At 40.2% G+C, this 16274-nt stretch overlaps 1 protein-coding gene across 3 annotated transcripts in view; it reads left to right on the top strand.

Annotated features, from left to right (window-relative positions):
- Nucleotides 1–2736: 2736 nt before the first annotated feature.
- LONP2 (lon peptidase 2, peroxisomal) overlaps nt 2737–16274 on the top strand; it is a gene marked incomplete at its 5' end in the record, with an annotated part of 89345 nt that continues 75807 nt past the window's right edge. For 2 of the 3 annotated variants that reach the window (XM_079723896.1, XM_079723897.1), the window contains 4 exons: nt 2737–2969; nt 10154–10388; nt 13337–13468; nt 14695–14817. In XM_079723896.1, coding sequence (XP_079580022.1) covers nt 2737–2969; nt 10154–10388; nt 13337–13468; nt 14695–14817 — 723 coding nt within the window. The remainder of the gene's footprint in view (nt 2970–10153; nt 10389–13336; nt 13469–14694; nt 14818–16274) is intronic. The other variant, XM_079723898.1, reaches the window with a different exon arrangement.

Genomic DNA, 16274 nt, shown 5'->3' with positions numbered 1-16274 from the left:
AGGAAGTAGATGTAGAGCTGGTTAAAGTAGGAACCAGAAGAGCCACACGGTTGCTTAAGAACTCACACTTAGAGTCTTGATGCTTTCCCAAGTGGGCTGGCACCCCATCACAGAGATAGACTGATGGGATAGAAAGAAGGTGTTCATCAAGCAAGCAACTTAAACGTGGACCTGGTCCCATACCACACCTTCTACGGTGCAGAAGGAATTTGTATTTAAAAATAAATCCAGCTATTATTATGTGACTAGACACTCATATTGCTTGTTGTTGTTGGGGAGAGTGTATGTTAAAAGCATTAAACATGATCAAAAAATATACCACAAGGTTTATAAGGTGGTTTTTGAAGTTCTTCAAAAAATGGGGCCTTTCCCCCTCGTCCTTGGAGAGGTCTTGGTGAAAAGGTAAGCTCTTGGGGAGCTGGGCCATGCATTTTTTAATCTTATTTTTTTTTTTACCCCTAGAGTCTATCAGGGGGTGAGGTACTCAGCCCCATCCAGAGAGGTGATCCAGAGCTTGCTGATTGGATCTAGGATCTCCTGCTACCAGCCCAACTGCTCTCTAGGCCCTAGCGGCTAGGGCCCTGGTCTAGGGAACATCCCTGATGACTGTTTCTCCTTCATTTGTCATGTCCAATCCATCAGTGTGCTCTGTTGAAGCTACGTTCAAACATGGCTTGAATCCACTGCTTCTAGTCTGAGCCTCATCACCTCTTGCCTGGACAATCTCAGTCACCTCCTAACTGGCCTCCCCATGTTTGACCTTAAAACCTTGCATTCCATTCTCCACACAGCAGCCAATATGACCTTTTGAAAACATAAGCCTGAAAAATTATTCCACAACCTGAAACTGCCTATGGCTTGCATTGGGTTTAGAGTAAGACCCAAACTCCTTAGCAGACTCCTTACCCCAACTCTTCACTCCTTATAGGGCCCTCTATAGCCTCCCCTCCCACTTTTCTCCTGCTTCCCTCAGCAGGCCCCACCTCAGCAAATTCCAGGAGCGGTCTCCTCAAACATCCTAAATTCATTCCAGTCACAAAGTCTTTGCAGTCATTGCTGCTTCTGCCCGAAATAGCACCCCCCTCGGCACCCACCCCACAGCCTCTGCATGGCTGCAGTACAGGGCTCAGCTCTTCAGTGAGGCCTGCTCTGACCATGTAAAGGGCGTATCGCCATCCAACAGGATTTTTCTTGCTTATTTTCTGTTTCTCCCCCTAGAATGTTAGCTCCATGAAAGCAGGAACCTTGTCTGTTGTGTTCACTGATGTATCCCCAGCACCTAAAGTAATATCCAGTACATAGTAGGCATTCAAAAAATGGTTGTTTAGAGAATGAATAAAAGGTGGGATCATGTCAGAGAAAGAGCTTTAGGCCAGAGACTCCGAGTTCCTGAATTTCTGTCTCCAGCACAGCAGCTACGACACCTGCCTTCTCCTTTCCCTTACCTGCTGCACTGTATCAGACTCAGCTGTCTATGGGTCTGTCCCTCTGGCCAAGAGGTGCTTGAGGGTAGGACCTTGCCTTCTGTTCCGCTCTCTACCCTCCACAATCAGACCAGGGCCTTGCACTCAGCAGGCCCTCAACAAATGCATGTTGTCGTGACTAGACTTTCAATTCCCTCCTGGATTCTGACAGCATTGCTGGACTTCATATTGGGGGAAAGATTTCCGTCTGCAAACTACAGCCAAACCCAACTCAAATTCCAATGTGAAGGAGCTCCCAAGGGCCAAATCTGAAAAAATTCAAGCAATGATATACATGATATTATTGCATGATAGCCCATAAAAAACTGAATACCCACGAGTCCATACTAACATAAAAAGTAATTGAATAAGTAAATTATTCAGTTATTGGGGAGGGAGATGGGACAGCTTTTTCTTACAGATTTCAATTAATAAATGTAGACTTAACTCCCTACACATACTTACTACTTATAATGAGAAAAATAGTACCTTAAAGTGGAGAAACCTAGCAGATACTATTATACCTTCACCAAGTAATCACTGTCAAAATCATCATTGGTAAGACATTTCACCATCATGTATCACTAAGGCACATCACTTCTGTGGTCTTCCTGACAAAAATGTATAATGTTGATCTTGAGAGAACATCAGATAAACCCAAATTGAGGGACATTCTACAAACTAAGGGATCAATACGTTTTAAAAGTTGCAAAGCTTTGAAGAAAAAAAGAAAAGAAAGATTGAGGAGACAGCACAACTAAATGAAAAGTGGGATCGTGGACCAGAAAAAAGGACATTTGTGAGAAAACTGGCAAAACTTGTGGAAGTCTATACATTAGATAACAGAAGTGTTAGTTTTCTGGTTTTTAATAGTTGAAGGATGATTGTGTAAGATGATTACAGGGGAGGCTGGGTGACAGGTACATGGAAACTCCCTACTATATTTTTGTACATCTAAAATCAATTCGAATAGAAAGGTACAAACATTTCAAGTGGACACAATTTACATGGGATCATCCTTGGGCATACGCTCTGTGGGAGCCTCTGGAGAAAGCGGAGTAGCGGGGCCGGGAGGCAGGGGTCGCTCCGGCGGGCGGAGTGCGCATCTCTTCGCGTGTGTACGGCGTGGGGCGGCGGCAGAGCCCGGGGGCCGGCGGGAGCGCGGGCCGGAAGCGGCGGCGCGGAGGGTTGTGAGGGTTGGTCTTGCCTCGTAGGCCGCGCTGAGCCGGCCGTCGGGCTCCTGGGGACTCTCCCGGCGCGGAGGGCCGTCGCCATGTCGTCCCTGAGCCCCATCCAGATCCCCAGCCGCCTCCCGCTGCTGCTCACGCACGAGGGCGTGCTGCTGCCGGGCTCCACCATGCGCACCAGTGTGGACTCGGCCCGCAACCTGCAGCTGGTGCGGAGCCGCCTGCTCAAGGGCACGTCGCTGCAGAGCACCATCCTGGGCGTCATCCCCAACACTCCCGACCCGGCCAGCGACGCGCAGGACCTGCCGCCGCTGCACAGGTAGGCCGGGCGGCTCAGCGGCAGCGGCGGCGGCGCGGCCTCCTCCCGAGACCCGGCCCGGCCTCGGGGCGTGGGGCTCGGGGGGGCGTGGGGCTCGGGGGGGCGTGGGGCTCGGGGGGGCGTGGGGCTCGGGGGGGCGTGGGGCTCGGGGGGGCGTGGGGCTCGGGGAGCCCCGCGGCGGTGTTCCGCCTCTTCAGACGACTCACGCGCCAGACTGGGGTGACAGAGGAATGCCTTGTGGCCGTTAAATGAGATGACTCACGGAGTCGTGAAAGCTGCACGATTAGCTGCTCACCATCTGATGTGAATTTCCTTTCCCGGCCCCCGGGTCTTCAGACTCCTAGGCCGGCCGGTGCTCTTAACCTTCCAGGCCCCACTCTTTCTTTTCCTTCCTCTCTTCCCTTCCCCCACCCCTTCTTCCTTCTTTAACTTCCTTCCCACCTCTTTTGTCCTCTTAACGGAGATACTTGGCTGCTTCACGTTTTCTCTTTTCCCGTCCCATCCTAAATTGCACCATTTCCTTATTAATTTGGGGGTGCCTAACACACTCCCTGCCTCCCCCGCCCCCTGCCTTCTCTCTTCCCCTCATTGCTTCTGTTTTCCTTCCTAAAGGGCCTTCCCTGTTCACATTGTCCCTTGTCTCCCGTTCTAGAACTTTCCTATCTTCTCATCTCTTCTCATATCGTAACGTTTCTTAGGCCCCAAGCTTACCACTGGATTCCCCTACACCATGGCCCTAGTTGTGTGACTTTGGGTGACAGATTGAACCTGTGCTTATTTCTTCACCAGTAATTTGGAAACTAGCGGCATCCGTCTTTTACGTGTGTTATGAAGAAGTGAAATCACATGTGTGTGGTCTGTTTTGCGCCAGGCTAGATAAATGGTTGCACTGTCCAGTACTGTAGCCACTAGCTACAGAGCCCTTGAAATGTGGCTTGTCCAAATTGAGATAGTATATTAGAGTGACCAGTTGTCCCGGTTTGCCAGGGACTGTCCTGGTTTGCGCCCTGAAAGTCCTATATCCCAGGAAAACCCTTAGTTCCAGACAAACCAGGGTGGTTGGTCACCCTAAATGTGCTGTAAGTGTACACTACACACTAGATTTTGAAAATTTAGTATGAAAAATGTGTTGTTGATTAATAAATTTTATATAGATTAAATGTTGGAATTAAGTAAAATATTAGCATTTCACTTGTCTTATTTTCTAATGTGGCTACTAAAATTACATATGTGGTTCACGTTATATTTCTACCAGACAGCGCTGGTATGTAGTATGCTCTCAACAAATGCCATTATCTTCAAGCCTCCCAAGCCCCTGCCTCCTTTCCTTAACTCTTCTTGTATTTTCAACTTAGAGCCTCTCCCTCATTCACCTACAGTTATCCTTTTTTAAAATTAGGTGTAGCCTGACTCTGAATGGTTTTGGGGGAGTTAGGAATGTCTTATTTTGGTCCAAAATCTTGTGATCATATACTCTCCTTTTAAAGGAGAGTCCATAGCTTTGTTAACATTCTCAAAGGAGATTTGGTTCTCCTCCCCTCCCCTTATAGAACAAAACAAAACCAAAAAAAACCATAGCAGTCCATTGTTGGTCCACATTGCAAAAGCCTTGCTTTTCTCAAGCATGGAAAACATTTTGGTTCCCATTTGATGTACTTTGCTTCTTGCTTGAGTGAAATTGGATACTTTTCAAGTTTCAGTAAACTGTGATAAGTTGTGTTGGATTTTGGTTTCCCTACGTATGACCCCACTCCTTTAGCCTTTGTTTATTTCTCCCCTAATTTTTTTGCTTTCTGTGCCCAGGCACTTAGTTGCCTGTTGAGGCAAGAGTGCTCTTGATAAGGTGTTTTGTTTTAGTTCTGATGATTACCCAGGGGTACACTGTGAATTTCGAAAGTAGATTAGTCATGTTTCAGGCTTGAGTGACTATTTGTTGATATGATTCTGGCAAGATTTTGGAGGGTTTTTAATTTCTTTTATGTAAATTCCTCCAAAACAACTAAATTCTTCTGCTTGGAAGTAATCACTAATATCAGATGATGGGTAATCTGGTCCTTGCTGTTCATATTGCTGCCTTTGTTTTAAATGAATAGCAGTGTTAAAATTTAATCATTTAAGTTAGAAAACATACATAGAAAATTCTTCATAGAATTTCAGCATTATAAGGCCCCACCAGACCATCTCGTTATCCTAGAAATATTATTTGCTACTTGAAAAGTCTGTAGAAAGTTTGCATTGCATTCCTTAGTATTAGGTTCCAATGTCTTTTTTCTCTAATATCACCTTTAAATGCTCTTACTTTAAAAAGTTAAAAGAGCTTTTTTTTTTTTTAAAGTAACCATTTTATTTTATTTTGGCCCGCACCCCCTTGCAGTGGAAGCGCAGAGACTTAACCACTGGACCACCAGGGAAGTCCCTAAAAGAGCTTTAATAGTACAAGTACGACATTGTCTATAATGTTATTCTGTTTCGGTACACAAATCTGTCCTTCCCCAGTTACCTGCTTTTCCAGGTGGTAGTAGGACCTCAGAGGGACGGTGAGGGCTCTCTTCCTGTCCCTTGTTTCCTTTAGACCATCCAGGTGACAATGCCTCAGTCTTCAGGGAGCAGCAGAAGTAATTTGTTCCCCTGGGTTCCTTGTCATACAAACTGGCAGGGCCAGTTGTTGACTTACCTGAACCACTTCCTTTACCGTTTTGAACAGCACAGTCCCTATCTGCACGTCAGTGTGCAGGCATGTCGCCTAACACAGGAAGAGCTCTGGATAATATTCCCACAGTCTAGAATTTGGTTCCCATGCCACCTCAGGCCACCCTGCTTCACTGGACTGTCTTTTTAGTGGCTCCTCAGTGACCCATTGTGTTCTTAGTGCAAATGGATAATTAGCATTCCTTGTGCACTGTCCTTTCATGCATTTCAAGATTGCCCTGCAGTCTTCTCCCAGCCTTCCATTCTTCAGGGCACCTGCCTTCATTTCCCCATAGTGCTGAGTGCTCAGTCCCTCCTCATTTTCTGTGTACTTCATCTCTAGGACTCCAAATTAGTTTCACTGGCATTTGTCTGACAAAAAAATGAATGCTTTATATAGAGCAGATACACAGTTTCTTAATTTGCCAAGTCTCTATCCATGTGTTACTGTTATTTGTATCTATTAGCACTTTTCAGCATTCAAGAAACCTGATAACACTAAGATTTTAAAATTTAATCTTTTATATTAGCAAGTATGTAATGAATAGCGCTACTTAGATGTTCCTAAGTCTGCATTTACTCTTTTTTTTTTTTTTTGCGGTACGCGGGCCTCTCACTGTTGTAGCCTCTCCCGTTGTGGAGCACAGGCTCCAGACGCGCAGGCTCAGCGGCCATGGCTCACGGGCCCAGCCGCTCCGCGGCATGTGGGATCTTCCCGGACCGGGGCACGAACCCGCGTCCCCTGCATCGGCAGGCGGACTCTCAACCACTGCGCCACCAGGGAAGCCCTGCATTTACTCTTTTTAAGGAAGGTCTGTCTGCAAGTTGCGTTTCTTAAATTGAGAAATGAACTTTCAAGAAAGGAGTGAAAATCAAAAATCCTGTAGCCACAGAAGCCTCATCTGTGGTAGAATTTGGGACTATCCTAATAGACTCTTAACTTGTTTCTAAATCTTTATTAACAATGATGATAAATTTTGCTCCAAATCATCAGATATTCAGGAAGATAAGTTGGGTGACACCAAGTCAAAACCAAAAAGATGTTTCAGTGGTCCTTTCCCAGAAGTGTGTAACTTTTGCTTCCAGAGCTTTGGTGGAAATACTTCTCTTCCTTAAGTGTTGTTAAGATGTGAACATTAGATATTAAATAATAGCTGTGCTTTGCAGTATCTCAGCTATTTAGAAGCTATGTTAAGTGTTTATTTTTATACTTCTTATAAGTACAAATTCATATTGTCCATTGTGGTGGGAAAAGAGTAAAATTTGTCATAAAACCTAATTCAACTCCCCTATTGCTATTTAATATCCTTGTAATCATGGATAACTAACCTGTTTACCCTTTTTGAATCTGAATTACTCATTTTTAATAAAGTGCTACCTTCCTCACAGAGGTGAAAGGTGGTGTGTAATGAAATAATACCTATGAAAGCCTTTTGTAAACTGCAAAGCAATAACCCTGTATGTTAATGGTATTAACCATTGCCCACATGGGTAGTTTTAAGTGTAGATTTCACAAATGGAGGTTGGGGGAAGGAGTGGGAAGACCCCATATTCTCTCTTTTAATATGGGCAGAACTGAAGTAGCATTATTTGGAAAAAAGATTTGGAAGATTAAGGATTCCAAGAAAAATGGAGGGCTTTAAACTAAAGAAAAAACGAAAGAAAAGAAAAAAGCAAGTGGTTGGCAAATAGACCACAGCTATCCTCATCTTGGAAAACTGCTTTTTGCAGTAGTGCCGCTTTTAGATTTTCCCACCACTGTATTTTGATGGTTCTCAAAAACTTATATTATCTAAGTCAGTTTCCAAATTATACAGATCTTACCCATTGTTGTCAGACTTCGGGTTAAAATAATATTTTAACAACCCTGAGAGTAGTTCTCAGAAATTTCAGAAATTCTTTGAACTGTAAAATACCACAGTAATTAAGGTGTAGATTTACAGAGCTACTACCTAAATGGAAAAAGCACTACACATTTGGGTACTATTAAATGCGGATCTGTTGCAAAATCAAATTGTTGCTTTTGGTCGTGCCTAATAAAGTGCATAGTAATAGAAGAACTAGAATATTTTGAAAGATGACTAAGTTGATACAAAGCCTATGTATCATATGGATCATAGTTAGAAGGAAAGTATTAGATTAATTGAATATTTTGTTTACCTATTTTTATATGTAAAACCTAGAGCCCAACATGCAATGCAACTTGTCTAAAATAACATTAAACGTCATCTTTCTTTCCAGAGCTTTTACCCCAAATGTCTTTCACTAGGTAGTTTGTTTCTAGCCATCTAATTATTTCACACATCATGTTTTTTTCTTTAAAAAGGGTACATTCTTTTTATGTACCCTTTTATTTTTTTAGGTATGTTGTCAACTATAAGTGATTTAAAGCAAGAAATAATTAACATATTTAAGACCTTTATATATATATATATATATATATATTTTATTAGGAGGAAAAGCATAGTATAAATCCAACTTAATCTCTTTTCAGTTTGGAACATCTTCCTTTCACAGTTAGGAAAACTATTTTATTTGCTTTGTTAGAAAACTCACTTTTAGTTTTACCTTTAATCAATGACATACCTCAAATAATTAAATTTGTTGCCTAATCTGGAAGTTTGGATTTGTCTCATCTCTCTCTGGTTTCTCCTTGGCTTCTAGTATGTAAACCCCTTAGGCCAGGAATCCGGTTTCTTGTCTGTTAATGTTTCTTGTATATAGAACTGTAAACCCTTTCTGCATTGTGTAAGCATTGGTGGTTGCCATCTGCAGTGAATTATATATAGTCTTCGTTGGTCTCTAATCAGTTTAGGTATGGCTAACTCTTTTAGGCAGTCGGAGTTAGTTTTAAGGGAATGGGAGATAGAACCTACTGTTTGATTAGTGACTGAAGAAAAACAGCCACAACACAAATAACTCAACAGATGATTGCTAGATCATTTCAGGTTTTTAAAGTACATGATGTTTTTTCTCTCCACCAAATTATCTTCCTAATTTTTTCATTTAAGTTATTGTTTAAATCAAGTTTTATCCCCTATCCACGTGATATGCCTGGAAGGGTGTTAAGGAAATTATATACATAGCTCAGAATAAACTGAGTGGTGGTGGGAAGCTAAAGGTACAGATAATCTACAGAATGAATCATTTACAAGGAACTAATCAAGAATTAACTGCATATAGAAGTGAGCAAGCTCACTAAAATATGCACGTACTGTCTGTGCTATCAGTAAGTTTGAGACGGGTAAGTGTCGTATTCCAATGTCACCATTGTCCCAGGGTGTTGAGAGCTCTGGTCACTTTGATTTTAGTTTCTTTTCTGAAATTACAACCTTTCCTATGCCTGAGGGGAGAAAATATAATGGTAGTTTGGGATCTGGAAGTGTCCTCTGAACACTGATCTTTCTATTTTGTATCACTTCAGCTTAGTCTGGATGAAACTTTCTTTCTGTGAATTAGTTTATATGTGACTTGGTCAGAATTGCATGATATGGAGCTAAGACTTAAAGTATAACTTTTTCAGTTAGTGTTAGGTGAGGTGATTACCACTTAAACAGAACTAGGTTTACGTCTTCCTGAGATGTAGGTCTGTGACTAACTCTCCTCAGTCCATGAAAGTGTGGCCTCTGATACTTAGCCCCAGATTTAGAAATTCAAAATTCAAGGACATACATGTTAATTCTCAGATTTGATGGCAGTTTTATAGATTGATTATGTAAAAAACCTGGCTTGGTGTTAGTAGCAAAACTGGTATCAGAAGGGGATTTCTTAGATTGGTTTACATCACGCTGTTTAAATCTGTTTAAAATGCTCATATATATTCTGGTGTAAGATTGCCTTATTCCTAGCTGGCAAAATTAATTTAAGCTATATAAATCTCAACTGCTTTTACTCATGTTTTTATGCTTAAATAATCCAAATGTTTAGGAATCTCTACCTAATTTTTGAATGGCTAATTAGAATGAGATGGCCCCATATCAGATGGTAGGGACTTAAAAGACCGTGTACTGGATGCTAAATTAAATAGAGAAATAATTCATTTGCACTTTAGACGTTCTTTGGTTTTTAATGAACTTCTCAGAAAAGGCAACCCTTTTGAGGTTTCCTTTTTTTAACATCTTTATTGAAGTATAATTGCTTTACAATGTTGTGTTAGTTTCTGCTGTACAACCAAGTGAATCAGCTATATGTATACACATATCCCCATATCCCCTCCCTCTTGTGTCTCCCCCCCACCCTCCCTATCCCACCCCTCTAGGTGGACACAAAGCACCCAGCTGATCTCCCTGCGCCATGCCGCTGCTTCCCGCTAGCTATCAGTTTTATATTTGGTCCTGTATATATGTCGGTTTCACTCTCTCACTTCATCCCAGCTTACCCTTCCCCCTCCCTGTGTCCTCAAGTCCATTCTCTACGTCTGAGTCTTTATTCTTGAGGTGAGTTTCTCTTCTACCATATTGAGCATTTGTAATACTGATGTTCTGTGTGTTTTTCAGGATTGGGACAGCTGCACTGGCGGTCCAGGTTGTGGGCAGTAACTGGCCCAAGCCCCACTATACTTTGCTGATTACGGGCCTGTGCCGTTTCCAGATCGTACAGGTCATAAAAGAGAAGCCATATCCTGTTGCCAAAGTGGAACAGTTGGACTGGCTGGAGGAGTTTCCCAACACCAGTAAGACTAGGGAAGAGCTAGGAGAACTATCGGAACAGTTTTACAAATACGCAGTACAAGTGAGTTGCTTTTAGTTTTTCCTTAAAACCCTCTTCGGTTTCTTCGTTGCCCTAAGATGTGATGAATTTGTTGAGTGGTGAAGTTTCGGGCAGTATATGTTTAAATGATTTCGCAATATATTATAGTACATTGATTTCAAACTGCTTTTGTCTGGGATTGTACCTAAATCTTTCTAGGACATACTAGCCAACCCTTCCTAAACTTTTTCCAAAGAGTATTTCTAGAGTTTTCCTTATAATTTCCAGTGTCTCCAAGCCAGGTAGTTATTAAACCTAAATAATCTTAAAAATTAGAATACTGTACAGAAGCTATTTGTCACTAGACTATCTAGGCATCAAATTATACGTTATGTTGGTTCAGAAGTCAGGATCACACTGTGAGTGGTATGGAAGATTAAGCCCATGGTTTCAAGTATGGCTGAAACCACCTTGATCCTCTAGAATTCTGGGAGGGAAGCACACATTAGGCATGCATAGGCAGGTGTTCATAGCCTATGGTATTTGTACCTGATGTGGCATTTGAAGCTACACATTGCTAGTGTGGTGAACAACAATAGAAGAATAGAAAATTTGGCACTACAGCTGCTGTGGGGGCTGAAAGAGACTTCAGTTTGAGAACCAGAGTAAGTGAATGTGCTATTTAGGAGTGAAGAAAATAGAGGGGAAAATAGAATTTCTCCTCCTTTTCCTGAGTAATCCTCCCTGAGTCTCCGTTCTTCTGTTGGACATAGCTTTATAGCTTCTTTCTCTTGTTCTTTACTTCTCTCCACTATCAATCAACAAAAAACATTTAAATATGTAAAGATTCTGTAATGACATTAAAGGGATTTTTAGAGAGAAACATCACCATTATTTACTGCCATCATGCATCCAATTTTATTTTTGCTTGTCTTCTGGTCTTGGTTCCTATTCAGTTTTTGTTTTGTTTTCTTATCCATATCTAACTTTTGTATTAAGTACTTTTATGAATTCCATTGAGTTGGGATATCATAATTTTATCATTTCTCTTAGACATTAGGATTGTTTCCAGCTAATGCTTTTCTTCCATCCCCTCGACATCTTTTTCTACAGCCCTCAGCAGTAGACTTCTTCAGGAGTTTTCTGATTCCTTCTAGCTGCTTCTCTTTCTCACCCACCTGTTCACTAATCCTTTCTAAATAAGCTTTGGGTGTGCCTCTCCCCTGAGTAGAAGACTTTAACGGCTCTAGGATGAAGTCCACATTTCTTGGTATAACGTTAAGGCCTTTCGCAACTCTAGTTACTTCCATTTATACCCAGAGTACTAGCCACGCTGTATGTCAAAGAGCTTCACATCTTGTTATTTCATGTCTCTTGTGATTTTACCTTCTGTTCTCTCTGCTAGGAGTGCTTCTCCTTCTCTGAATTTTCAGATTTGACTTATGCTTTCCCAACTCCTGTAGGCTGTTAGTGCTCCTTTGCATGCGTATCCACAATCGCTCAAACATCCCTTTTAATATAATGCTTGTCACGTTGTATTGAAATTTGTCTTGTAGGTCTCTTTTCCCTACCAAACTTGAATTCATCCCTGCTTTAACCATGTTATACTGAGCACTTTATTGTGTCTGACAGATAGTTTGTACTCAATAAGTACTTGGAGAATGAGTTTTGACTGTTTTATTTTCTTAGAATGACTTCCTAGGAGAAAGAGTTTTCAAATTTTATTATCTACTTCTCCCACCTGGACAGTGTCATCATAATTATGCTTTAATTCTTTTGACTCTAGGCAGGTAACAGATAGATTCCAAAGTTACAGTGCTTTTAGAGAGGTTTGATTATTTCTGGCATATGAAATCTCATTAGAGTGACTCTATGAGGATTTGGTACATCATCTGTGTTAGTCAGTATGGTGTTAAGTTAGTTTTGCTGTGTTAAGTACTCCAAAATCTCAGTCACATAGCATGACAAAGGTGTATTTCTCACTCACACTTCATGCCCCAAACCAGCGAGTGTGGTGATCTAGCAGTTAGAGTCACCTCGGGACCCCGGTAGGTTGGAGATTCATTTCTAAAGGTGCTTCCGTTATTGCTGAGGAAGGAAAAGGAAATGTGGCAGAGCTCTCAATGGCTTTTGATGCTTCTGCCCAGAAGGAACTGTCACTTCCCCTCATGTTTCATGGTTCAAGGCAGGACCCATAGCCATATACATCTGTATTCAAAGGTGAGAAAGAGCAGCCCTACCATGAGTTGAAAAGGAAAGGGAAACTTTGTCAATAGCCCCAGTGACTATCACAGTTACTGAAAGGTTGCCTTGAGCTTAATCTGTCTTAACTCCAGGCTATACCCTGGAAGTTGTTTTTAAAAAAATCATGCAATCAGTGCTCAGATTCTAGTTAATCCAGTGTTCTACTAAAAAACAGTATTTCAGCTACCGATTGGTTAATATAATGGCATCAACCATGTTAAATTTCCAGAATTTGAAAATTACACTGATTGTGTAAGAGAATGCCTTGGTTCTTAAGAACAAGGGTCATGATGTCTGTGATTTATTGTAAAACATTCAGCAGTAATAGTGTGTGTGTGTATGTGTGTGTGTGTGTGTGTGTAGAGTTGGGGAAAGAGAAAGCAGATGTAGCAAAATGTTAACAATTGGTGAATTTAGGGGAAGGAGTTTCTTGTACTATTGCAATTTTTCTATAAATTTTAATTTTTTTCCAAAATAAAATCAAATCACAAATTTACAAAGCCTTTTATAAACATTAGTATTATCTACTTTTTGAGCCATTTTTGCTTTTCATTCTGATTGACATTTTAAAAGTACTTCTCTTTTCCTCTGAGTCCTGTAAAAATGCCGGGACTCTAATAATCAGTGATTTTTCAGAAACAAAGACTTTCTCTGAGGCCAAAACATTAAACCTCTATGACAATTTGATTTTTTAAATTCACAAATAATGCCATATTTCATTAAAAATACTTTTTTTTCCCTTGTAGTTGGTTGAAATGTTGGATATGTCTGTCCCCGCAGTTGCTAAATTGAGACGTCTTTTAGACAGTCTTCCGAGGGAAGCTTTACCAGACATTCTGACATCAATTATCCGAACAAGCAACAAAGAGAAGCTCCAGGTAACAGTGTTCCACTCTGGAATGCCCCGTTGCTTTGTCACTTCCTATTGAGATCTAGATAGTGAGTAAGTTTTGACTTTCAGGTAAGATACTGGAGACTCAGAAGTAGTTAAGATGCTTTTACGAGGCTTAAGTTGACTTTTAAAGTGATTGCTTTACATTTTTGTTTACTTAGGCAGTTCTTTTATTTGCATTATCAGTACTGGTAGTCTGTCAATTTGTGGAAGAAGTTAAAGCTAGAATAATAAAAAAAAAGGTAAATATTTAATTTAACTTAAAAATATAAATATGCTCTCACTACTTTTTAAAAGTGTGGAGCCATGAACTTTCCCTTGTGTATAGGCCTGCTCTGTTAGAATTCTTCAGGTTTCTTACGTTAACCACGCCTATGATGCGATATTTATGATTTTTTTATGATTTTCAGTTTCTGTTTATTTAAAGTGAAATGAGTTTCAAAGATACTTGAAAAATAATCCAAGCGCGGACTCTTAGATTTGAATGTCTTTCCTGCAAACTATAAAGTTTTCTTGCACGCTTATTTTTGTAGTATTTTTAAGCAGTCTGCTTTATTGAATCTTCCTAGAACATTAAAGTTAGTTTTCATTGAAACAACCCTCCTTATTTATTAAATAAATCCCCAGTTTATTTAATACTTCAGTCTAACAATTACACTAGCAAGTGCAACTAATGCAGACAGGCTGGGTTTCAACACAAGAATTCGGTTCAGCTGGTAGGAGCAGAGAAGGCAGGAGCTCTAGAGAGTGACCTGGCTGTAGGCTTAGCAAGGGTGTTTTACTGAAGGACCAGAGAGCATTAGTCACTCAGACAAATCGTTAGTGGAGGTTCGTTAAAAGTGCTCCTAGTCTCTTGTGTATGTAAAAATTTAACATTTTGAACCTAAAGTTTGTATAGACCTAATATGTAGACTGGGCTTTAAGAGAATAATTCCCAGAAAGAGTTGACATAAAATGTGTTTTGTTCTTGCTCTTGGAACAATACATAAGGCTTCATCTTTAAATGGAAACTCAAGGTATTTTTATTCTTGTCTTTTTTAGGATTCTGATATTTGTGTCAGATTACCTTGCTGATAATTTGGTTGTGTTAGCCATAGTGTAGCTGTGAATATTGACAGAATTGTCTTTTCTACTCAATTTAAGTCATGAGTCTTGACTGCCTTGTTTTTGGAGCATGTGTTTCTGAGAGAGAGACGCTGTACATTTCCTCAGATTTTAGATGCTGTGAGTCTGGAGGAACGGTTCAAGATGACCATACCACTGCTTGTCAGACAAATCGAAGGCCTGAAATTGCTTCAGAAAACCAGAAAACACAAGCAAGATGATGATAAGCGGGTAAATGCTTCTTTTAATCCATTTCTTCAGGTTCCTAGTTGTTTTTGTGTGATGTGAGATTCAGGGTTTTTTTTTTTTTTTTTTTTTTTTGGAAGAAAAAAAATGGGGGAATAAATAAAGAAAGGAACAAGAAGAAAACAAGTTCATTCTCTCTTACACTCAACTTACTGATACAATTGAATTTTAGTTTGTTTCCCTCTGCTACTTCTCGATGTCTGGATCTTTTTTTTTTTTTTTTTCCTTTTAAGCATGTAGACATTTTCTCATTTTTTGTTTTTCTTTTGGTAATCATGGAAAGGGATAGTTTCCTAAGCCATTTTTCTTTCTGCCATACATTGTGTGATGTTTTCAGTATTTTAAAAATTGGCAAATAACCATGATGAGTGTCTTTGAGTATGACTTTTTTTCACTGTACACAGTATTTATTAAGAACATACCACAAAATTATTTCCTAAAAGGACTGTGTCAGTATGTTGTGCCATAATTTGGCTTTCTTAAAAATTTAATTGTTTTTACTTTTTAAAATTTTTTGGCTGACTTTTTTGTTTTAACTTGTAAACGTTTCAATTTTAATATACAAACTGTTAGTCATTTCCTTTCTTCTAAGCTTAGAGTCCTGTATCCTCCCGGGATTTGATAATATCCACTTTACTTTTAGTTTTCCTTTTGTTGATTTTTAAAAAGTATTTAACTTTTTAACCTATATGTATTTTATTTTGCCCTGTTAATAAGGTAAAGATAGCAGTTCTATTTTTTCCCTTTTTATTTGACTTAACACCATTATCAAATAATCCTTCACTTCTCTATTGATTTGTGCATTTGTATGGATGATGCGATCTGTCTGAAGACTACTTTGAGCTGTTGGTTTTACTGTTGTTATGTGTGGGCAGAGTTAGGATCAGGAAAATATATTTGATGTGGACAAGAGTGAAAATGATGGTTCTCAGAAAGCTATTGGAGAACCAGAAGGCTGTTGGAGATTAAGTGGAAGGTTAAGAATAATGTTACAGATTTGATGGTCATCAGCACAGAAGCGTTCCTCCATTGAAGAGAAGACATTATGGAGACAGAAGAGCAGACGTGAAGGATTCCTCCCTGGTGGGACTAAAGAAGGAGCAGGAAAGTAGGCTGAGAATGAGAGAGATGGGAGCAGCTTATCTGGTGGTTGGTGTTCTAGAACACCATGCCATTGAAAGCAAATGCCAGAAATCTGAATTATTTCTGTCTTGAGATCAGATCAACTCAGTTATTTATTTTGTGCAAAAGGACAAGCCAGTGCATACTCTGCATTGGGAGACAGAAAACTTACAGCTTGCTAGCAACTAATATTACCATTGCTTAAAAAGAAAGTTGCTCCAGAAAATTATCAAGCAAGCAACTGTTACTTGAAAATGTAGGAATCAGAGGACAGTTTTTAGAGTTTGCCTAAAACTGTCTCCTTGCCTATTCCCCGAAGA

This window comes from Hyperoodon ampullatus (assembly GCF_949752795.1).
Source record: "Hyperoodon ampullatus genome assembly, chromosome: 18".
Classification (NCBI taxonomy): domain Eukaryota; kingdom Metazoa; phylum Chordata; class Mammalia; order Artiodactyla; family Ziphiidae; genus Hyperoodon; species Hyperoodon ampullatus.
Note: the sequence above shows the minus strand (reverse complement) of the source record. Positions and strands in the feature narration are given on the sequence as shown.